Below are 25,887 nucleotides of genomic sequence, written 5' to 3'. Positions count from 1 at the left end.
GTGGAAGCAAATTTTGTTTTGGAGAAAAAGGATTCAAGCACAAAAAATGCTCAATGCTTCTAGAGCAAAATACCTCAAAATATTAACAGCAAGAAAAAAAATCAAAACAAATAAACTTCAGCCAGGCTTTTTTCACAAAGTGGATTTTCTTTTCTTGAATGGCCCTGGGGTCTTCTCTGCACTTTGGACTCAAGTTTCATGTTAGGTGGGAAAGGATGGGTTTTCCCATATTTTTATGTTTAAGGTAAGTTTTTATTCCCATATTTTTATGTTTAAGGTAAGTCCCATTCCTGCTTAGAAAATCTCTCAGTTTTCAACAATCTCTTGATAACATACACCAACTGCTATCAAGAATATCTATAACAGACACTTTAAAAAAAAGTATGTTCACAAAACTATTAAGTAGGATGAAGCAAACCTCAAGTCATATAAATTTTATTTATTCATTTAGCAATCTGGTTACTTGCTTGCTTTCTATCTTTTATGCCAGCTGAGCTTTTTGAATAACAATTTCATTTCAGTTGAAGATGAGATGAATAATAAAATTTGGTAGTACACAATTAATGCAATTTCAGAGAGTAGAAAGTTAAATTACTTGTTAAAAGGTACTTTAAATCACCAAAGACATGAAAAAACCTTATCCTCTTGAGAAACAGACTGCTATACTTTCATGTTCAGAACAAATTTTCATTTATCTTTGAAAATTCCATCTCCTTATTAGTCCTCAGTATGAACTAGACCTAGAAGACTTCCATTCAGTAGTTATTAAATCTTTAGGACAATTACAGTGTAAGAACCATGCAGTGCAGGAAAGTGTATTGCAATTTTCAACACACAGAGGAGACTCTTGGCTAAACCTAAATTCATCTGTTAACCCAGTGCTTGACCTGCTCCCTTAACATGAGCTCACTCTTAGAAGTAAGTGATTGTGTATTTTCAGTCACAACCTGTTAGCTTTCTTACAAGAGCTAAAGAGCTCTCAGTCTCAGGTAAAATTGCTTCATCAGCCCACCAGACAATGTTTGTTCCTCATCTACACAGTACATCTGTGGCTAAGTGCACACAACCTGCAATCACAACCTGCAATCATGGCTTCTGCCAGCAAGAATGCAGGGACATTGGTACTTTGAGAACAACTGAATACCAGTGATGCATTACACTGGATACAACCCCTTTATGTTGTTAGCTACAATTTAGTGAAAGCAAAATATTTCTTTCAAGAGCTGCTGCTGATTGCCAGTCCACATAGAATTAAAATCACCTTACAAGATAAGATTTTGTATGCCTTCAGAACTTCTAGTTCATTCACCTCCACATATTCTCCAAATATTTCCCCTAAGTTAATATACAAAAATTCAGAAACAGTAACAATGAATCTATCTTGATTTCCCTTTGCACAATGGGGACTTACTCTTAATGAAAGAAAACAAAGTTTGAGAATAAAGGTTTTGACATCAAGAGTCTATAAATATATCAAGATTCCGATATATTTATAGACTCTAGCTAAACTGTACGGTATTTTAATTCCTAGGGGATCAGTAAGGCCTCTTATAACAAGAGCTAAAATTCTGGGAAAAACAGTAATGTAAAACTAAAAATCTTATATGTGCTTCACATTACACTAAAAGCAACATTACCTTGATTAAAATAGTCTCTACTAATTAGCTGTTCATTATGAAATGGTGAATTGACTACAACTGGTATTTAAACTAAAATATGTTTCCTTCTTTTCAACTAGGAAACACTGCATAGAGACCAGCAGTGCTACCCAAACTGTCTCCAATCCTGAATGCAAATAGCAGTGATTCCACCGACACACGTATTAGCCCTGCTTAAACATACAGATTATTTTAAGATGAAGACACAGTAAACCAAAAAGCATGCAGAACCACTCTACAGCTAAGGTGATTGCTGCCAGGTAGAGACACACCAGGGCCATGGACAGTGATGAAACCTACCATCCACAGGAACAGCTGGAGAGTCATTTCCATCCTGCAGCTCACACAGCAGTAGGGCTTTGCTCTAAAGCGGCTCATTGATTTCTCTCGCTCTAATTCATTCCTAAAGCCTGTCTGAAAGCAGACTTAATGTGAGTAGGGGGAGGAGGACTGAGTGTGCAGAACATGGTTTGGAAAGTCTCAGTGGGAACACTAAATCAGGAGTGCCATGCCTAAATCACAACAGACTTATGTGGTGTGTAATGTGAGGCAGAAAGAGCTGCAATAATAGCAGATCTGACCAGAGCAGACTGGAAATTAATTTGATCTGAGCATTTGTATTAGGTATGGAGCCACTGGTGATCTTATTGCTTGGTTGTGGTACACCAACCTATACATACTCCCATATGTGCAAATATGTGTTGGTATTTTTCAGAATGGGAGAGAGATCAGGATAGATTTGTTGAGGTACTGCAGGATAGCTGTTTATGACATGATAACATCGAGGGCAATGAGGGTCATTTGGGATGTGTGTTCAGTGCTGCTCTCCGTCCTTACCTCAACTGCTACCTTTTGGAGTCCATTAATAATCTTACAAGTCAGTAAGGGTAGTATTATTTCCTCAGCCTTTCACTCCAACTTCCTCTTTCAGACGTGTAACAAGAGCTTTTGAGACACATACAAGTCCCTTTGTATATGAAAGAAAGTATGTTCTTGTTCCTAAGTCTCCCAGGTCTCCTCAGAGCTGTCTACATCATTCAGAGTCTACATCGTTCAGAGTCAAGAAAGAGATTTCTAGGAAGATTATCCAGAGATCTGGCCCAAGGGTTATGAGTGGCATGGAATGTGGGAGAAAAAATAGGCTATATTTTAAAGTAGCATCCTTCTCCAATGGTTTGGAAGTTCACCCCTGAATAACTACAATACCCTGATACAGTGGCAGAATACATGAAAGAAAAACGGTGAGGCAGTTCTAGAGAGGAGCAAAGTTCTACAGTGTGCCTGGACCCTGGCTACTGTTTATTGGACACTGTGTGACACTAGACTGCCCTCCTTACTGGAAAGAGGAGAAAAGCAGAGAAAGATGCACTGTGGCCACTCAGACTGCAGCTGAACCACAGAAACAACCCATGCCAAAAGCAGTTGCCTCTCTACAGAAGAAATACAAGAGAAAATCAGTTCACTTACTGAGGGATGAAGAAGTAAAGCCCTTACAACAGGAGGCAGGGCCAAAGACAACCATCTAATTCCTAGCCCCAAGCCAGCTGGGAGATCCACAAGATTTCAGTTGTGTGCACCCCTGCTGACCTTGCTGCTCCAATGCTGGCATAGCATGGCCCATGATATGAAACTAAATGTAGTGAAGCCAATGAACTTGGATTCCTGTCCCAGGATGTGGGCATTGATAAGGGGATTGGGAAGAGGAAAACAGATTGCCATCTGGAGTTATGGACAAAAGGATCCAAAGCCTGAGGCAATCCAACAAATAAATGAGATCCTTGCAGTTTATTGAAGGGTTTCAAGACACCTCAGAAGTAATGGGCACCAAAGCACAGTCCTTGCACCCCGACTGCCCGTGCTGGGCTGGATGTTCTACGGGACAGGCACCACCACACATCATGTCATTGATGCTGCACATAGTAAGTAGGTCACACTGATCAGCAAGCTAAAAAGCAAAACCCAACTGCCTAAGGATCCTGGAACTCATCATGAAAAGGAGAAAATTTCAGACTATCTGACTATCAGACAAGGAGATAATGGAAAAGATGACACATGCTGAGGAGGGCTTGCCCACCACTTAACCAGCTACGAGAAAATGAAAAGCAATATGCTCTCTTAAGTGAAGGTTCCTGCCAGTATGGCAGGACAAGGATGAGTTATTTCTGGCTCAATGGGCCCTTGACCCTCAGATAATCCAGTAAGAGATGCAACATACAGGTGGGCTCATGATTGAGATGTGGACTTAAACATGGACATTATTTCCCAGGTAATCCATAACTGTGAAACATTCACTGCAATCAAGCAGGCCAAATGGGTAAAGCCTCTGCAGTACAGTGGATGATGGTAAAAATATAAATATGAGGAAGCCTGGCAGATTAATTACATCACACTTCCATAAATGCACCAAGGTAATAGCTACTTGCTAACAGTCATGTAAAGAACCACTGGATGGCTGGAGATGTTCCCTGTGCCTCACACCACTGCTTGGAACACCATCTTGGGTCTTGCAAAGCAAGTCCTGTAGTGACTTGGGCACCCCTGAAAGGACTGTCTTGGACAACAGGACTCATTTCAAAAATAACCCGGCAGACACCTGGGCCAGAGAGCATGGTATTGAGCAGATATATCATACTCCCTGTCATGCACCAGCCCCTAGTAAAACTGAACCTGTGCAAGTTTCCACTGACCCAGCAATTTCAGATCTTGAGACTTCACAAGACTAAGAAATTACACACATTGGCTGCTCTCCAGCACACTGAAGGACACCTGTCACTGTCCACAACATCACTTGAGTAAAACAAATCCTCTTGAGGTGCAAAGAGATAGCAAATCTGCTGTGCACCCTGATACAGTGCTGTCAAAGCTAATCGACCTAATAAAAGTGAGTCAGATGTGCCTTTCTCCATATCAAGAACCAAAGGCACTTGACTGATCTGTCTGAAGATTTATATAATGTTGCAGAAGCTAGCAAGATACTGTCCCCCTTCCCCCTGCTCTCACCACCAGCCATCTTGCAGGGATAAACCTACTGAGAGTCCCTATGTGTTCTCCTGGATAATAACCATCCTCCACCTTTGTTTTGGTAAATTGAATATACTGATCTCAGGTTTTCCCTGATCAGCATTCTCTTCACCTCCAAATTGTATGACACGCCACAACTTTATTTTTCAACATCTTCCTTAAAAGGCAGTGTGTGCCATTTTCTCATGTCCTCAGCCACTTCTCACTCACTGGTGAAATCAGCTTTCCTCACAGCTAGGGTATTTATTCAGTTTTACAGATTTGTAGATCACTGTAGATGATTTTGTTCCAATGTAATATTAGGTTCTCTTGCAGAATTGCTTGCTAACTATAACTTCTAGATTCCTTTTATAGTTTTTCCTTTCCAAAATACTATTCTGCTTTCACAGACATGAGACTTGCACTTCTAATTTCTTGTTATACAACCAATTTTGACATTACTTAAAAACAGCCCTTTTTTAAAATGAGTTCAGTTTATAAAATTTTTCAAGATGCTATCTGTGCAATGTGTCACCTTCCCATTTTATTAACTGCAAATCTATTTATCTCTAGATCATAAAGTACTGGAAAGCATTGAATGGAATGCTCTGAAGAACTGTAGTAGAAATATTTCTGTTCAGTGATGCTAAAAAATTACTAATTTTTGTGCATGACTATCTTAACATGAGCTTGAATGTTAATCAGCAGCAGAAAAAAAAATTTTAGCTATAACTGTGAATGCTGTGCATCCTAGTCATGCTGCCACTGTTACAAAAGGAGAAGGCCAAGTTTATGCCCCAAATCTCCCATTTGTGCCCTCAACACAAACTAATTAACAACCACAGCAAAGTAACAGAGGTCTCCTGTGGACCTTCTCTGCCCTGTCTCCTCCCTCTTTTCCCCTGACACTGTGGGCATCCTGCTCACATAAGTTCAGGCTGGCTCAGGACAAATTCAAGTGTGCCAGCTGCACACTCAAGCACAGCAGAGAGCATCGCCAGATACGACACCCTGATGTGCAGGGAGAAGACTACACCTTCTATTTTAAAATCCCACATTTCAGAGGCATTTTCAATAGATGTCCTTAGCATTCATGATTCCTTTTCTGATATGCTTGAAAAATATTACCAGATATATGCCAACAAGAGCATCAGTTATGGACTTCTCTTCCGTCTGCAGCCATATGCTGTACTTAAACATATCAGATTTATTATATGAAATTTCTTTCACTAAGTTTCTTTCATTCTTATTTGAATAATATACATCAGGAGAACTGCAAGTCAACACTATTTGTCAGCACTATTTATCATATAAATTTTTATCAACTGCCATGTTTAACCATTTCTGCAGTAACACGCTCCTGGACAAAATTACCATTGGAATAAAACACATTATCTTACAAACCTCTTATTAGTTGCGTTCTCTATTGAGAATATTTTTTTATAATTTGCAGTCACAGTTACAGGCCATCAGTATCAAATCGTGAACTCCAATATAACACATGGAGTCCATTCTGACAAATCTATGGCAATTCTTCACAGACTATTTCAATGTCACAAGTTTGGTTTTTTCCATAATTCATCAGAGACTATAACAAAGACTTATCAAGGCCTCACCATGACTGTAACAGGTTAAATCTCCCTCTACAGAGAAAAAGGTGAGCAAAACTGGATCAGTAACCTACAACTGGCCAAACAGGAAGTAGTGTCTACTTCATAGGAAATGAGAATTGGTAGTTATCATAAGCATAGATTTGGATTTCTTACACTCACCTAACAAAATCATTTTTAAAATAGTTACAATAGTAAAAACATCGCCTCCCATAAAAATAACCTGAAGAAGGAGGTGGTAAATTATGCTAGAAATACTGTATTAAGACTGAAATACTGACTAATGTTAGCCTTCCATGGAAAAAGGTAAGGTGAAACCAAAATGAACACACACCTCCAGAACATCCTGCAAAAATCTGTAGTCATCAAATCCCAAACTTTCTGGGATTAATCCCACTTTGCTTTGGCTCCAGATGTACCACCTTCAAAAAACAAGGATAAAAGCCCTGATAATTGCAGTGTAAATGGAAGATGGCATGTTGGAAAATTGGTATTAAGGAACAGGACAGCATGGCACTCCATGGCCCAAAGAAAATAACCAGGCTTGAAAGAAAATGAGAGAGAATGTGAGACTGAAAGTCCCTTTATCTAACAACATGAATTTGTGACTGGATGCTACCAGTGCAAATCTTGCTCAGCAAATAGGCATCCAGGTACAGGACCATTCACATGAGACCACTAACACTGCAATTAAACACTGAATATATCCCAGCCTGGAAAAGAACACAAAGATTAAAAAAACCTGACCAAAACCTTCAGAGAAAATCTGCAGCAATGAAACATGCAGAAAGTGTTTAGATTAGCTCACATTCACTATCTAGTCATTTTAGTTATGATGAATTTCCCATAAAAATGTAAGGTGCAGCACAGATCTTCATGCATCTAAAATGCCAGCTGGAGCTTCAAATAATTACTTAATAATGCCTACCAGCAAAACATCCAATGGAAGAAGAAATCTGCTTATTCTGTTAGAATCTATGTAAAAAAATATGAATAGACATAAAATAAATTTAAAAATCTGCAACCATATTTTCAAGATTAAGTTGTTTTCCTGTATTCTTCCCTCAGGTACTTTTGAATGTTTTCTGAGATATTTTCCTTATTTTCATTAACATTTCATTCATTTATCTCACACCCTAATCAGACTTAAGACTTCAAGAAACTTTTTGCTGACTACTTTCTATTTCAGATATTCTAATTCTATTCTTACATCTCTTTCAGATATTGTTATAGCCATTTTGATTTTTACATATAAATAAGGAACACAGAAGAAAAAGTCAACAATTACAGCAGCAGTCCTTGAGACGCCATGACTGTAATTCTGCTTCCAATTTTTACAGAGGATCAAAGAGCCTCTCATCATAGGAGTAACCAAGTATGGCATCTAGCTAGCTGGCACTGACTGGAGGGCACACACAGCCTTGCAGTCATCTAGGATTTTAGTGGGCACTTAAGGAACAACTTCAGTTATCTGAAACATCACTGTTGGCACTGAAAGACGTAGATATTTACAATATTTATAATACTTCCTACTGTTGCTCATTAAGGTACAGGATGACATTTCTGAAACTGTACACATTGCCAGGAAAAGCACAGTCAGACACTTATAAACAACCACTGAAGTCACCATAAAAATAATTTGAAAATCAAAATCAAAATAATAAAATAATTTATTTTCTAGAAAGGATGGAAATAACAATACAACTCTAGTGCCAGCAGCATACAGTTCGGCAGGATTAACAGCTTGGTTTAGTGACTATTACTAGTATTGTGTTCCTATTCCATCATTAGGCAACAGTCTGCTGTGTTATGTTGTTGGGTTACCTGAAAACTACGTTGGAAATATTTTCTAGAAATCCACAACTTTTCCTCCTTTTTCAAGTAACTAGTAATTAATTTTATTGATACTAATCTCAAGTGACAGGCAGTATAAAAGAGCTACTTATAACCACTCTTAAAGAATTATTTATAGACTTCTAGTAAGTTTCATGAAAGAGATAATTAGTATGAACAAGCATAGCTTACATAACACATCGGTGTTTCTTTCAGAACAATTGCATAATGATACAATTAAATACAACTAAGACAATAAGAGTTTATTCACATGTATCACTGCTCCAACAGATCTCCATCTTCCTCAAACAGATGAAGGAAGATGGAGAGAGGCAAGAGAGTAGAGCAATGGCTGAAAAACTTGCCATCACTACAGCACTACAGTCACTGGATTTTGCCTACAGAAGTGAGATACTTGCTAACTAGTAAATAAATGGCATCTACCTCCACAGTACCCTTACTATATTAGAACTGCTGAAAGATTTTTCTTTTTTTCTAGGTATATATGAAGACAGGGTTTAAAATTATGTTACCTAACATAGTTAACTTAACATAATTTCTTAATACTTAACACAGTTTCTCTTCATAAGATCCAGTTTCTGAGAAGCAGAAAACTAAGCTCTTCACCTTGCTCCTTGTTTAATTTAAGAAGGCTGCTGCAATAGTCCTCTGCCTTCATCTATGGGACCACCTGCTCAGGGACACACAGAAAAATCAACTTTCTACTTACATGTCCAATTACCCACAGCATTTGGAGTGCCACTGTCCACAGAGCTTCTGAATCTAGGCAGTCTTAAAGTTGTGTCACTTGTCCCTCATCCAGAAAGGCAACAACTTCATCAGTTTCTCCATTTGCACGATGGGACACTGTTTTTACTGCTAAATGCATCCCAGCTGTATATTTTTAGTATATTAATTCACACTTCAGGACAATATGCTGCTCACATCTCCTCCACTATGCCTGATATACATTAAAATATAAGTGGTGAACAGAATACTTCACCCCAAACAGAATAAGGATTTGCCAGAATGGCCTGGTTCTTTAAGATAATCCCTTTATAGGACCAGGGCTAAACACACGCATGAAACCTAAATTAGACAACAGCATCAGCAAATGCCTTAGTGTAACACAGAGACACCTGGTGGTATGTGTCTCTGCTCCCCTGGCATTACACGAGGCATACATTCTCAGTCCTCAGTCCTGTGATAAATCATCTCCCTTTGTGATGACACAAAAGATATTCGGATTCAGTTTGACAGCAGCACAGAAAATAATTGATAAAAGTGTGGAACTGGCACTGAGAAGAGACACAGACTTCCTAATGCCATGTTACTGCAGTGCAGTGACACCTCAAGTTTCTTTTACTGCAGCAGTGATGTACACAAATGACAAATATCTTATGCATGTAAACATGTCTGATAGGACAAGAGGACCCAGTCTTAGGGCAAGAGGACACAGTTGTAAGCTGTGCCAGAGAATGTTTACATTCATTATCAGGAAGTTCTTCACAGAAGGAGTGATGGGGCATTGGAATGGGCTGTCCAGGGAAGTGGCAGAGTCACTGTCTCTGGAGGTGTTTAAGGATAGACTGGATGTGGCACTTAGTATCAAGGTCTAGTTGACAAGGTCGTATTGGGTCATAAGTTGGACTTGATGACTTCAAAGATCTTTTCCAACCTAGATGATTCTGTGGTAAGAATGTACATGCACACTTGTTTAATTATTTCCAAAAAAAATCTTCACATGGAGATCCAAAAATCTCTCAATGGAATAAATCTGAACAAGGTTAGGAAGTTAGTAAATAGGTAATTAGGTTACCTAGCTTTCAAGTTCAAATAGCACAAGAGTACTCACTCAGAATGCATGAGGAAAATTATTAGTTATTATTAGTTATTATGTATCTATTTAAATATGTACATAATATTAGGCTAAGATCAAAGCCATACATGAAAACTTCTACAGTGAAAGACTTGGCTCCTTTAAGGAAAAATGGTTATTTCTGAGGCTCTGTTCCACCTAATAAAGGAAATTTGTACTGCACTTTATTTTGGAAGATGCAATACTGCAAAGTGCAGCATTTATTATCATTCAGACCATAAGCTGAATGGTTTTCCAAAAGCAGAATCACGCCTCCTAATTTTGGCCAAAATAACATCTGTTTTAGGTATCACCCACCTCGGTGGCTGCAAATGGCTGAGATTTACTTCAAGCTACCAATGTAGCTCAACTGTGGAGCCAAATTTAGCCCCAGCTGGATAAACTGCCAAGAGAACCTGCAGCTGTACTTGTGCTGGTAAACCCACACCAAAATCCTTACTGTTGAAGCTACAATACTCGACAGAGAAATTGATGTTTAATAATTAAATTGCCTTTACCACCACAACACTGATGAGAAAAGTATAGTATTACCATAGAAACTGAAGCAGAAAGACAAGACTTGGTGAAATTATTTCAGGATGTTTCCCAGCAGATTTACAGCATGATGGATTAGCACCCCTCCTCAGTCAAAGAAACCCAATACCTATTAACAGAGGAGCCTTAATGCTACTGGAAACTACAAACCAAATAGGTTTACCACAGGATAGGAAAAGTGAAGGGGAAAAATATTTTTTAAATAAGTAAAAAAACCCTAAATCCCAAAGAGAAAACCAGTTATTAAATTATTAAGTTACTTATGGTGAGTGGAATATTCTGACAGAAAAGTTCACACAGGCTCTCATCAGAAGCAGATCATGCAATTACTTCAACTAACCGTTTAAAACAACTTTAAAGGCTTTTTCTTCCTATGTTTCCTTAAAGCCCCAAGAATACTTCTGGAAACACACATGTATTTCTACATGTTCATAACAGAGCTTCTTCCTTCACACACCACTTCTTTTATCATTCAGGTCTAAAGCCAAGGTAAATACTTGCACTTATCTTGTAGGCAAAAATCCCTAAAATCAGTTTAGGCCCGTGGAATTAAAATTTACAAACATACTCCCAACACTGTCTGAGTCTTGAAAGTAAAGCAGGTACAACCTCTGCCATTCACATTCTGCACAGCAATCTGACTTCCTACTTTGGTCTGGCTGCTCAACATCAGCCTTGACCTTCAAATAAGCTTAGAAAGACCTGAGCATGTAGAAACAGGAATTCAGGCAGATAAAAGCAGTCAGAAAATGTAAGAGGAACATCCAATATGACAAATATCTGTTTATATTACTCACAAAAATGTTCCAGTCCCCAGGGTCCTAAATGTCTCGTGAAAGTCTAACTACCAAGGGATCATTTGAATCCTTGATTTTGCTGTTTGGTTCTTGTGAAGGTTTCTATTTAAAATATTAATGTAAGAATTAATTTTAAAAATCCACTTTAAAGTTTGGGGGTTTTCCTCTTCTTTTGTTTTTCTATGTGTTGACTTAAAAAAATAAAATACATGAAAAGCATTTCAAGTTCATACTTCAATAAAGGGCAAGTGGTAATTGCTTACTAATATGAAAACATTAGTTGCATATCAAAATTCTAAAGTTTTTAACAACAAAAGCATTGTCATGTTTGGAATTCTCTGACTGCATTCGTCTGTAAAAAATGTGCAAAATATCTCTCATCTTTTCTAACTTTTATTTCTTCCAGATATTTCTTCCAGGATTTAATGATGCATACTACTGAAAGATATTGCAGAATTTTTGATTTTCAATTTTATCAATATTCCAGAATTAAGTTATAAATTATACTATTTGGTATTAAAACAGACTCTTCCTCTTTTCTCATCATTTAAAAGCAAGCATTCTCACATTTTTCTATAAATTTCCTCATTTATTTCTTGAACCTAGATTTTGAATAGATTGTGGTAGATAGGAAGTCAATCCCCTCGTCTTCATGTACATAATCTACGCTGCAGAAAAATCCTGCAGCGCCAGATTTGCTGTCTCATTCATTGGTAAAATAAATCCTGTGGATTTCTGCTTCTTGCTCAGACATAATGTCAGTCATAAACTTATTTCACCTGGTTTTGCTTTTGGAATTTTTCTCTTTTTTCAGCTCTCTCCTTTTTCAGCTCTCTCCTCCTGCTCTTCTTTTTTGCTCTTTTGTCAGAAATCTTGGTCTCACTTATTGTCAGGATTTCCTCTGCAGTTTATTGCTTTTCCTTACTAAATTTTGTCTACTTTAAACTTTCAAAGACAAAAAGAGCTCTTTGTGTTGCATTAGCACATCACAAAAAGGTGACTCAACTTGAACAGAACCCAAACCTAGTACAGAAATTTTTGTGCCAAAGCTTAGTAGAGACTGGTAGATTTTACCAGAATGAATTGTAAGTATTCATTTAAAAAAAAAAATCAAAGTTCTTTATTGTTACTGGCTTTTTTTTTCTAAATGATAACATGAAAATATTATACAGAGTTCAGTTTGTACTGTAAAAAACTACCAAATTTATTGTCTAAATTAAGGTCAGAAGCAGGTAGCAAGATATCAACTGTATAAATATGTTCCAAGAACCACTCCAGCATCTCCCCCACACATACTGTCCATAGTAGCTATAACATATAGTGGTAGGGTCATTCAGCAACGAATATTACACACACAATTCAACATTACAGACTGTTCTCAACCAAGAATCCAATCTCCTTGGGGTACACATTGTCTTTCCATGGCCCTCTGGATTATCCACCAAGTGCACCCAGGTCCTTGAGCACAAAAAATCACACAGATGAGAGGCAGAACTAATCAAAACTATTTTCCCTAACACATTCTTTATATGTACCATGGGGACTTTATCCCCTTCTACAATATGTGGAGGCTTTGACTGGGGAGGGGCAGCTCAAGTGATAAAGCCTTGGGTGTTAACTAATCAGACTGTCTTTGCTAAATGTAGGTCCAACCACCCACTACTTTCAGTGTGGTTTTTAACAGTCCATTATATCATTCAACTTTCCTACAGAGTGCTGCATGACTAGGAATATAATATCCACTCAATACCAGGCTCTCTGGCCCAGTTGTCTCTGTGAAACATTCTTAAAATTAGTTTCATTGTCCAGCTCAGCTCTTGCTGGGGTGCCATGCCACCACAGGGCTTGGTCTTCAAACCCCAAGATGCTCCAGGCAGTGGAAGGCACAGGGTACACCTGCAGCTATCCAGTGGTTCTTTAAACCACCATAAGCATGTAACAATTACCTTGGTAGGTATGTATGGTGTATGATGTAATTAATCTGCCAGGCCTCCTCATTTTTATATTTCAACCACTGTTCCCCCATACTACAGCAGCTTTACCTGCTTGGCCTGCTTGATTGCAGCGAATGTTTCACACTTAGGGATAACCTGGAACATATTGTCATTATTAAGTCCACCCCTTGATCACAAGCCTATCTCTATTTCGCCACGCTTCCCTGATAACCTGAGGCCCATCACACAAGAAATAATTCACCCTTACGTTGCCAGTCCAGGTCCACCTGAGACAGCTTAATGTTGGCAGCCCAATGCACCCGTCCACTTTTGAAATGCCCTTCAGTAGCCAAGCTCCTGAGTGATGGTGCATCTACTTGATGTAATTTACAGCCAACTTCTCTACCTGGGTAGTGTTGCCTCACCACAATTCATCAGCCCAGATAGGTTTACCTCTGTCCTACTAGTTGATCTTTTTCCATTGGTCCAGCCACCCCCACATGGCATTCACTGTCATCCACAAGTCAGTGCAGAGGTAGAGCACTGGCCATTTCTCTAATTCAGTGATATCTAAGGCTAACTGGATGGCTTTCAGGTCTGCAACCTGACTTGATGCACCTTGTCCCTCCATAGCTTCTGTGATTTGCCATGTAGGATTCCATAAGATAGCTTTCTGTTTTCAATATACTCCTAAAACAGAGCAGGAACCACCATAAAACAGAACATATATTAATTTCATTTTCTGGTAGTTGATTATGTGATGGGGCATCCTCAGCACATGTCCTTCTCTCCTGATAATAATGCAAAATTTTCACCTTTGGGCCAGTTCATAATTTCCAAGATCCCAGAGCAATGGACATTTCCTGTTTGAGCTCACTGGACGGTCAGAGCAATCCACTTACTCTATGTACTATCAGTGGAATAATGTGTGTAAGGGAATTGCCCTCTGAGCATCCGGTCCAGCACCAGCAGTCAGGACGCCAGAAGGAGCTGTGCTTTGGAGCCCATCATTTCCAAAGCAGCTCAAAACCCTTCAATAAACTGCAGAGATCTCATTTTTAATTAGGGATAGCAGGCCAGATCCTTCCTATCTCTGACTTGAGAAACCCAAGGGTCACCCTTGAGTCTCTGTGGGTAATATTTACCACAGACCCAGGAATGCCATTCTCCCTGGCTGCACTGTAGAGCATGTTTTTACATCTTGTTCTATCCTAACTGGCCTATGGGCATTATCCTCTCCTGTTCCACCCCCAAAACTGGGTACAACTATTAATAAATTCCCAGAGGTACCACCCCAGGCCCAGGCAGAAGAGCAGCACTGAACACACATCCCAAATTACCCTCATTGCCCTTGACGTTATCATATCATACAGTATATCACACAGTACAGCAACAAAGCCATTCCTTCCCTTCTCCCCATTCTGAAAAAGAACACTGTGAGGAGTACATACAGAAATATATGAGCTGGGTAGCATATCCACATGCACAGACCAAGTAATATTGTAACCAGAGGGCTCTGCACCTAACACAAAAAAATGCTTAGATCAAAATTGTTTCCAAGAAGCTCTGAACAGATCTGTTGTTACGCCAACCCTTTGTTTGGACATTGGTTTAAACCCAGCAGTAATTAAGACCTATGCAGCCAGTAAGAGAGGGACAAATGGCAGAAGTAGGTTGACATAACCACTGAGTGGCCAACAGCAATGTGCTAAGAAAACAAATCATAACAGCAACTACACTAATTGGTACAGCACTATATGGAGAGGGTGATTTACATGCAAAATTCTCACTGAGTTCAACCCCATGTGATGGCTCCACAGTTAGAGCAGGAGCTGCCCCACCACTGCATTCAGTGCTTGCTCCCTGGAAAAAAAGGAACAAAATGGTAGCAATCCTTGATGTGGTGCCTTATTATTCTACACAAAGTCACACCCCCCCTTCTTCAAAGAAATGTAAATTCCTTACTCCTGGTAAGGGAGTAAGGTAATGGTATAGCACAACAACCCCAGGGCGCCTGCAAGGCTCCAAGTTGCAGCCCCTCATGGGAACTGTGAGAAATTTAACTCTCTCTTTGGCCGAAACTAGGACAACTTGATACATGCTAATCCCGCTAATTCATTACAAGATGTATTGTGCTAATTATAAAAAATCCCTTTGTGTAAAATTATCCATGTAACAGTACTTATATCCATCATTTTATAAGACACTGAAATGATCCTTCAGGTCCTTCCAGTACAATCAACTCTGTGATTATATGATTTTATTTGCTCCAACAATGACACACAAAAGCAAATCAGCAACATCCAAGCAGAGCACAAAGGAACAAGACTGCTCACCATCCTTATTAATTACCTGCCTTGATAAGATACCGTCTTCCTCCTCACCAGAAAGTCACTCCCATGAAACATAAGGTGCCTTTACTGACAAAAATCCCAGTACTGCAATACTTTTATCCCTGGATCTCACATCTCACACTGAGTCTGAACCTTTCAAAACTAAGTATTTTGACAGGGATGGTATATCATTGCTCTAAGCCTTTGAAATATGAAACCTCTGGCTTACTGGCAAGGCATAAATCACTGTTGTGGTTACAGGAGAAAGAGCGTCCATATGGGTGTAGCCAAGAGATGTATTCCACACCCACCTACATTATTCCTGATGAACTGTTGACGGTGGATCATTTCCAACAACTGCTCAGTGCACACCCAACTGCCAGGCTGCAAACTGGGTATTAAACTCTGAGTGGCAGCATTTCTTTGTCTTCACAACACCCATCCTAGGGGGGTAATCTCTGCCAATGGGTCATGAATGCTCAACAGCCCCAATGGGCAGCTGTATCAACCTAGGTTATCAAGGATTCCCCAAACTTCCCATGACTCACCGGATTACATTCCATTGTGGAATTCCCTGCCCTGGGAAAGGTACTAAACATTCCTGCCTGAATCTGACCACATATAATCTGGGGTTTTGGGACTGGGAGAACAACCATCACCAATAGGCATCCAGAGGAGGAACCCAAATTTCCACAGGACGACAGCTTTTGACAAGACCACAGCCATCATTTCAGCATCATTGCAGCTACTCCTTAATTGGACTGCAACCACCACTCCTGACCAATAGGGGCCAGGTTGCACTCTGACTTTGTCAGTTTAAACCAGTGTTTCTGTACTTTCTGCCTTTATTGTAGTTTTCCTACTAAATTGTAACTCCAACTTGAAATCTCTCACAAGGTATTTGCGTGGAGTTAATTTGTCCTGCTACTTTACCTTCAAGCAAGCACAGTCACCTACCCCATAAGATTTATACAAACACACATAGACAATTCTGGCGCACTTGCTATGCTTTGTAATCAGTTCCCCTTTACAGAAACATATTGAATGGAATGTACACTGAGCAGAACACGAACTTCCCATTAAAAAATCTCCAGACTGAACTAAAGGTGATCAAATTTGTCATTTTGATAAATTAAGTCTACCACAGATAAAAATAGGGGGATTCTGCCCTCTTTTACAAGGAAGAGAAATACTTTATTTTTTAAACTTTAAAGCTTAAGGACTTACATTATAGCTACCCTCCTAAAATTCCCTAGAAGATAACATTTGTAATATCAAAAATCTAGGATAGATATAGTAAGATTAGAGAGGAAAAGGCAAATAAAGCCTTCACATCAATGGTGAGCTCTCAGTCATCTTTCTGAAGACCAGAAAGTTATCCAAGAAGTCAAAAAAAAAAAAGACACTTGGGTCTGTTCATTTATTACCACATGACACAAGACAAACCAGCTAGGCTAAAACTTCCTTTCCTACAAAATCTGGGTGTTAAATGACATAGCAGCAGTTCTAAAATTGTTTTAATAATATATTTTTAGTAATATATATTTTTTAAACACTAGAAAGTAATTCTCCCTGTATCAATATATTAACTGAAGATAAGTCTTACTGATATGACTAATTTTCTGCATCCAACACTTCAAAAAGATGGAAGGAACATTTTTCAGCATTTCTTGGGGAAAAAAAAAGTCTAATGCTACAACCAAGTTTACGTATCTCTATTTTTAAATTTTTAAAGTTCAGCACAGGTCAGTAGATTATTAAATACACATATGAAGTACACTGAAGTGGGACACAGTCACTTGAAATCCAGAAAAAAACCTTTAAACTTAAACACTTCACAGCTGAGAAACTTGTTACAAAATATGCATTTATTTGATCTTTCAGTGCAAGGACTGTGGCAATTCCTATCTTCAAAAATCTATTATTTTCAATATAATTATTTTACTATAAACCTTTATATATCAGCAGTAAATGCAAAGGGTGAGGACAAGAGGAATTAAAGTTTAAATGAGATCACAGACAAACAGTAAGTCAACAGCTGCTATTAGCTCACTTTAAAATATCTAAATATTTCAGGAGGATAAATGCAAACTAGCCAATTCTGAAAAATCATGTAGCTCACTTTGAAAACTCTACAGATCCTTAGTTAACTGAGCAGAGGTCATTCTAGATATAATTAAATACAACTCTATTGTGCCATATCTGGATTTTTCTTCCAGTAATATATGTACACTATTAAAATACCTGATAATAATAATAAAGTCTGATCAGATGCTGACAGACCACAAGAAACAGAATTGTACATCTCAAACTGCTGAAAGATGAACATTTTATTAGAGATTAATATGTGAAAAATCAGGCAACACAAAATATCCCTTAACAAAATCAGATGTCTAATTAAAATCTTGGAATAACAAATAGCTGTGATCAATTGCAACAGCTGTCTTATAAGAAACAAACTTTAGCAACAGCTTTTTACTCCTGGTTACTATTTCTATGTAATTTAACCAGCTCCATGGTCTTCTCACCCAGCCTAAAGACTTTTTCATCTACTCATTCCCTCTGTGTCAGTGGGCACATCCCTAAAAGCAAACATCCTACCATTTTCTAAAATACTGCCTCAATTTTCAGAATTATGTTGCTCTCAAATCATGCTCCAAATACCTGTGCAAATCAGCTCTCTCCAACTCTTTCTGTTTTGTACTGGCATTGTGTCAGGAAAAAGTAATTAATCCTTGACAGTCAGCAGTTTTCAAATTTTCTCACCACCTTCATCTTTCTCAATGAAAGTAAAGCAGCAATTAAGATCCTCTTGAGTGACATTATCTGTGTAGCTTTTCATTGACATTTCAGCCTTTTGTCTTTTCTTGTTATTTTTCCTTCTTTGGCTGAATCAATTACCTGTGACACACGCCAATTATAACAAACATTTTAAAAATTTCCCTTGTGTAACTTCATTGATTCAAACAGCTCTAAACCAATTATAGACTCATTCTGGTATAGGCAGAGATACACACATGATATGCCAGTCTGGTCTTCTTCACTGGCTCTGCATCCCGCTCCTCACTAAATTCAAACTCCCCTCTCTCCTCTTCAGGCTTCCTTCCAGTTCAACCTGCACTCCTTCCTACTCACTATGATTTTCTTTCTCTTTCCCAACATCTCAGTATAAGACAATGTTCTTTGCCCTGAAAGTGCAATGTCGCCTCATACAATCCAGCTCACTAAATTCCCCTTCTTTCTGCAGTTTCTCCTCTTGTGACACACAGTTCACCCTCTAACATCAACTTTATTGGCTAATAGTTATCCTTTATTTGTAAGAATGGGAAAGACCCTGTACCTGGATGTATCAGTTTTTCACTTCAGCTCATCTCTAATCAGTCTGTATTATACATTCTAGACCAATGTTTTCCAATCACTGCTTATTAATGAAACAAATAGCTCCATGTGTCACAAAATTAAAGAAATTTGCTTTCGTATGGCTAAGAAATTAGAGGTTGAGCAGCAGCCCTAGAGAGCCCCCATCTTCCCTCTGCAATAATGCCAGTGCTCTCCCACACCTCCAAGTCATTCACGTAGCCACTCACAGAACTGGAAACATTGAGGGAAAGGGGTTAAGAACCTGCCCTCTCTTTTGGTTATAATGGATCAATCTAGACACATTTTAAGAAGTCATGAAATGACAAAGTTTGTCGTTATCAGATTTGTTGTTATCTTGCAAGAAAACACACTGGAGAGAAGTACCCACAAGAGTACTCACTGTGGCAGTCAGACTGCAGCCTGGACATCCCTTAATCAAGAACCCTCTTCCTAAGGACTCTTCACGCTCACTGTTGATTCAATATGACACATGCCCAGATTTATCTTCTTTGATAAAGACAGTGAAACACTTGTAGGGTCTGTACTACTGCAAATCTTAAGAAACGGGGATATTTCCACCCCCCTGGTTTTTACCAAATTACTGTGACAAAATACAAGTGATGTAAAACTTTTCATGCAAAGCTATGTCTCACATTAAAGAGAAAGGCCATGCTGGCACAGGCACTGCCAGATAAATTCATGCTCCAGCTGGCACAGGAAGAAAAATTTAAAGGGACAAGTAGAAAAACGCTTGCTTTGCTGCATTGGGCCATGGCAGCACACTCAGACACTAGAAGCATTGTGAAGCATTGCTCCTGGAGTGCTGCTGTCCTCCAGGGGAACACTGCAGGAGGCATCCATCACCATCGTCTCAGTGCTTCAAGGATGCAGCACACACACGGCTCTCAGCTACATCATGGTGATTGGCTGCCATATGGAAAGTCATGAAAAGTTTGGCCATGGAAACCTGTCTCACAGTCTTTGGAAACTGGAAGAAGGATGATATATACCTGCACATGTATTCATTCCTTTGTTCTAAAAACACACATTTACATTTCACTTACTGTTTAAAAGTAACCTAAGTTTCCTTCCAATAAGTACTTAAATGCCCTTTCCAAAAATATTCACAGACAGCTCCAAGGAGTATTCAGTCTTCAGCAAAGAACTGTGTTTAGTGCTCAAATATAAAAGGTATTGTTTGCATAAGACTACACTTCTATTTGTGCAGCGCTACTCAAACCAAGACACTAATCCTAATCAATGCAACAGCTTTATTCAACACTGAAAAAACTAGGTCTCTGCTAGACTGTCCATGCCCAATACAACAGTGCTATACCACATTTTAACGCGTTCAAATTAAATTTAAATGGCGTGATTATGCCAAAAAATTAAATTTCAATATAAAATCTTACAACGTAAGTCTTCACACCCAGTAACTTTTCACTGACAACAACTGTATTATTTCAGCTTAAAAGCACAAAAAAGTTGACTTATTGTGGAATTTTATTTCTCTCCACCATCTCCCTGAAAATATGTAGTAGATATTTTTGTGTGCAGATTTGATATAAAATTCAACAGTCTTGATCCAAAAGAGACACTAGCATCTGCTTGCTCTTCATTTTTATATAATTTTACGTGTATTTTAAAAGAAGTTGCAATTTTATGTTGATTTACTCTTAGGAAATTTAATCTCAGTTTAATGATTCTGATATACTTTTTTTAAATCTTTGGGCATGTAAGGCTGCAATGAAAGACAATGAAAACCCAGACACCACTGAAAATCTGTGCTGCTGTGTCCTGGTTACAGAAAAAATTGAATCATTGCTGAGATTGGTGTGGTCCCAGCAGGACAAGCCAAGGAGCAGGAGGTAAAGTGCTCCAGCTTGCCTGGCTCTCTCCAGGGAGAAGGTATGGGGATCAGCCAGGTGGACCCAGCCCCTCTTCACCACCATCAGTCCCTTTCCCACTCCTCCGAGCTGTGGCTTTAAGATGTGCTGCTGAAGGACAGCAATGCTGAGTCCAAGACAGCTGCTCTAGGGAAAATTAGAAAAAAGGAGAGAGAGAGAAGGGGTGGCACAGAGCTGTTCAGAGCCCCTGCCCCAGCAGAGCCGAGTGAGAGGTGGCAGCACGAGGGAAGGCTGTGCAGAACCAAGGTACTGGAGCAGTCCAAGGCACAAGATTCTGAGGGGTTTTCTTCCCCTGCTTAGGCTGGGCTGGGGGGCTGCTAATATAAGCCACTGGAGTTCCCATTGCCACACTACCTTTGTCTGGAGTCCATACCAGGCACTGTCTTTGGGAAGTATCTTTTCTTTTGTTCCCAGTGATGCATGCCCTTTTGTGCATGGGACACCCTCTTTCCATATACTTTTTATATATTGCTGTGATTATTGTGATTCTGTGTGTAAATTGTTATTTTAACTCATAATCTCTTCTTATTATCTCTCCATTGTCAGAAGGGGCAGGGGGAAAGGGAATAGCTTGTTTGGAGCTTGGTTCCTTGCACTTGTTAAAACCAGCACGTGCTTTAAGTAAAATTTGGATTTGAAAAATGCAAGTTATTCCAAACTCATGCTACCAGATGTGTAATCCCAAATCCTCAGAGGGGTGTAAAGGCCATTACTGAGGTTAGGCAGGGACTTTACTGCCGTGAGGTGCAGACTGTAAGCACACAAGTCTTGCCTCCTGAGGTACACTGAACTGGAAACTCCAGCTGCTTACAGTGGAAGGTATTTTCTCTGTTAACAGATCACTAAACAGTACCAGGCATACTTGAAGACAATTAACAATGCTTTATAGTTGGAGTTTTATTTTCCCAAATATCCTGTAACTCATTGAAGCTGGAATTAAGCTAGACTTAATAACCCAAGTGAGATTATACTTCAGAGTTGAGAAAAGCAGCGAATGTGCTTATTACAAAATAGCAGGAAAGCTATTCTGTTTCAGATCATTCCTTTAAAACAAACACTTTCAGCAGCTCTGCAAACTTCACCAAGACACAAACAAGCTTTTTTATTATCAAAACCAGCATATCTGGTATCCAGGCATAGCCCAAATTAATACTAGAAAACACTTGGAAGAATAGATCATAATCCTGCTAATTAAAAACAAGTGTTAGAAAACCTAAATTGATTTGATTTAACAGTATTCTTTCCAAATGTTATGACTGCACCTTGTTCTAAACAAGTGTAATGCCCTCACTTGACATGCTTTGTAAATAAACATTTACAATTCTTTACTAAACACAGCAGCAGAACACACTGAAGAAAGCCACACATTTTCATATTACAGGATGCTGCAGTCTTTAAAGCAGAATAATGTCTTGTCATCTCCAACAATACTACTTAAATACTTACAATTTGAGCCAGAGGTTTGGGAGGAATGTATTCACTACTGCAGGGTAATACCCACTTTATAGATACCTGTCACAATAGTCCCACCTCAATAAGCAATGATCTAAACCCTTTACAAGCCCTATACAAGAGACAACTACAGTAGTTTCCACCGAGGCCAGTGACTATAACCAAAACAAACCCAAGGCATAAAGTTAAGTCTTGGTCCCATATTTGTGAAGAGGAATTCCTTTGAATTCTGCAGAGGGACATTAAAGTACCACTGACCTCAAGGTACACTTGCAAATCACTGCAGAACTACTATTATTCTTTATTAGCATAGGTTCTGCTCTGGCAGCAGCCAAATGCATTTATACAGCCTATTTCTGACAACACAGAGAGCATTTCTTTTACTTCAGCTATTCATTTCTCCCTGATTATGACATAAAACAATTTATAATAATATGCATTACTCAGTTATTCCTGAAGAAGGTGGATGGCTGCTCAGAATTACACAAGATCAAAAAATACTCACGTTTTGCACTTTTCTCGCAGTAAATTTACTCCAAGATTCAGCAGCCCCTATCAACAGTAGCTTCACCACGTAATTTAAAAACCGACTGTTGGAAGAGTTACGGCTTTGTTTACTGCCTTCTCCCAAACAAACCAGAACGATGGTCTCGCAGACTGAACTGACAGCTGCATAAGGCAGCACTTAGCCTGTAACTGCCAAATAATTACCTACCATCTACTAAATGTGTACCTAGTGGTGTTGTTGGTGTCTTGCAGAAATCAAAAGACATAGTAATTCAAATCTGGATAACCAAACAAGGAAAAAGCCGAGGTTACCTGAGTAAAAGCAATGCTGCATGTGTTAAGAGCAGACACCAGCGGAGACGGCCCTCATAGACGCGCGAGGCGGCCACTAGGAAAAAGCGTGCGAGCGAGGGAAGCCTGACCCCAGCCTCCGAGACACCTTTCGCCTATGTGGTTTATGAAATGAAGGCCTAAGGGAGGTCGCTCCAGGAGCGGGGCAGGAGCACGGCTGTCAGAGGCACTCCCACGGCTCGGGCCCGCCGCGCCGCTTGTCTCAGAGTGCTGCGGGAGCGCCGGGCTCCGGCCGGGATGCGGGCTGGGCTCCAGTCGTTCCCCTCTCAGGCGAAGGGCACTCCTGACCAGCGAGCCGGCGGGAGGAGGGCTTGAGACTCAGCCGCGGCCGTCCTCCACCTCACCTCAGCTCCCTTCCCCAGCGGTCGCCCTCCCACGTCTCCTTACCTCAGCTCCCTTCCCACCTCCTCTACCCTCCCCAGGGATTACCACCCCTCCCGCCCGACCTCCCCACCCGGCCCTGTTAGCAGAGGGGCGGCGCGGGCCGGCACGCACCGCGCTGCTGTCGCCGTCCTCCGTGCGCTGGTCCTGGATCCTGCCGGCGGCGGGCGAGCCCTGCAGCAGCTGCTCCAGGCAGGCGGTGCTGGGCAGCGAGGAGCTCTTCTGGTGGGACAGGTGCGCCGCGGGCCGGCGCCCCTCGCTGCCCGCCGGCGGCCCCTCAGAGCCGGCGGCGGGCTCCGGGCGGCGGCCGGGCGGCGGCCCCTTGCCTTGGGGGAGCAGGTGCTCCCGCAGGCGGCGCAGGGCGGAGCCGGACTCGCCGGCCGGCTCCAGCGGCTCGGCGGCCGAGCAGCATAGATTGGGCTGGGAGGACGAAAAGACGCGGTCTAGCACTTGCCGCCGCCGCTTGAAGCCGCTCCACTTGCCGCCGGGCTGGAGGTCCCCCTTGCCGCCGGCCGGCGGGGCCGGAGCGAGGGGCTCCGCAGTGCGGCGCTCGGCTGCTGCCCGCCCGCCGCCGCTCCGGCCCTTGCCCCCCAGCTGCAGGTTTTTCCACAGCCGGGCCTGGAAGGAAACCGCCTGCTCTGGTTCGCTGGGCTTCTCCTCCGCGGTTACTCGGGGCTCCTTGCCCGGCTCCATCCTTCTCCTCCGGCGAAGGGGGCGGCGGCGGCAGCAGCACCAGCAGAGCCCGCCGGAGCCTGTCGCCCTCTCTCCGGTGCGGGGCGGGCCGAAACGGAGCGGCGCCCGCTGCCGGAACGAGCGCAGGGCTCCGCCGCACCGCCCCCCGCTCAGCGTGGCGCGCCCGAGGGAGGATGGTGCCGCAGCCGTGATGCTAAAGATGAAGAAAGGACGAAGCTGCCACTCTGGCCCATCTGGGCAGAAAGTTTGCCAGCCTAAGCCCACCACCCTGGGTGGTCCCTCGGTGGCGGCGGGTGGCACGAAGCCTGGCAAAAAAAGTTACCGGCGAGGCGCAGGGGGAGCGGCGGCTCGCGTTTGGATAGGTGCGGCAATGCAAGAGAGTACTGGGCCGGCGGGGGCTTGCCCTGCCCACCTGTTCCCGGCAGCGGGGACAGCTTCTCCGTGCGGGGTGCGGGGAGGGCGCCCGCCCCGGAGGCCGCGGGTGGCGGAGAGAGAGCGCAGAGATCCTGCAGTCTCCGCGGGGCCGGGAAACATCCAGATCCCTGCGTGAAGGTGGGAGCGTGAAGCGGCTCCCTGGCCAGCAGCCATCGTCCTCGACCCGCAGTAACTTTGTGGGGGAAGGTTCGGTGGGATTTGCTCATGCACATACAGAATGCGCTGCGGGAAATACGGGCCTCGTCATTAGCTCTGTCCTTCGGCAGCAGTGGGTACAGAATGCAGAGTCTGACTTGGCAGGACCCGCCAGGTATGGGGGAAAAAAACCTCTCAGCTTATTTGCCTTTCTCGTCTTTTTCAAATGGGAAGAAAAACAAACAAACAAACAAACAAAAAAAAGAACCAAAACAAAATCAAACAAAACAAAAAAAACCCCTTATCATAGTATGCTGTACTAGTTGCCCCATCGCTGTATTTTTGGATGTTTAGTTTTGAATTAAAATCATACAAGCAGTGTGAGTTCAAAACAAATCTTTTACATTCTATGAAACAAATAAGCAAAAGAAATCTTTTTGTGTAGAGTGAGCCATACTTTAGTACAGTGTACTTTCGGGCTTCATTTAAAAAGACATGTCACACAATGGAGGATTTGGCTTCTATATTCAACTTCTCCAATAAAGTTTGCAACCAGGCATTTGGCAGTACAAATTTTGCTGAACAGAGTATGAAGAAAATAAAAAGCACTGAGACAAAATGGGTGCTTCCAAATCATCAGGGCCTTGGGGATAAAATATTTGAGAAAATAGCTAAAATAACCTCTGAACCACTGGAGGATATTTTTGAGAAGTCCTGTCAATTTAAATGACATTTTAGGACCAGAAAAAAAAAAGCCAAAAATAGTCATAGGGGGAAAAAAACCCAGACAAAATTTTAAGATAGAAAATTATAAATAAGTCAATTGACTTTGATCCCTCTAGGTAAATCCAAATAATCAGCTTCTAGCTACCTGAAAGCAAAGGCATCAGGTAGCAATGCATAAACAGGTCAAGGTCTAGAGGAAGCATATGTGTCCAAATGTTTGAGTTGATATCTTTGAATCAAAGAAGGAATTCGCTAAAATGAAAACTCTTTAGAAGATTTGTATTCTTGTAAATAATGAGTTTACTCAATGAACAGAATTCAAAAGAATAAAAAAATAATTTTGTACATCAACTACACTGGGG

The 25,887-nt window shown here is 41.0% G+C and overlaps 1 protein-coding gene across 1 annotated transcript in view; it reads right to left on the bottom strand.

The window, feature by feature from the left end:
• The window catches only part of MCTP1 (multiple C2 and transmembrane domain containing 1), a 214,440-nt gene extending 189,623 nt beyond the window's left edge, over positions 1 to 24,817 (bottom strand). Inside the window, 4 exon segments of the mRNA XM_066339938.1 lie at positions 23,651 to 24,334; positions 24,336 to 24,561; positions 24,563 to 24,637; positions 24,639 to 24,817. Of these exon segments, the coding sequence (XP_066196035.1) occupies positions 23,651 to 24,334; positions 24,336 to 24,561; positions 24,563 to 24,637; positions 24,639 to 24,817 (1,164 nt within the window).
• Positions 24,818 to 25,887: the final 1,070 nt, after the last annotated feature.

Source organism: Sylvia atricapilla, chromosome Z (genome assembly GCF_009819655.1).
Source record: "Sylvia atricapilla isolate bSylAtr1 chromosome Z, bSylAtr1.pri, whole genome shotgun sequence".
NCBI lineage: Eukaryota > Metazoa > Chordata > Aves > Passeriformes > Sylviidae > Sylvia > Sylvia atricapilla.
The sequence above is the reverse complement of the archived record's forward strand: the minus strand, read 5'-3'. Positions and strand labels throughout refer to the sequence as shown.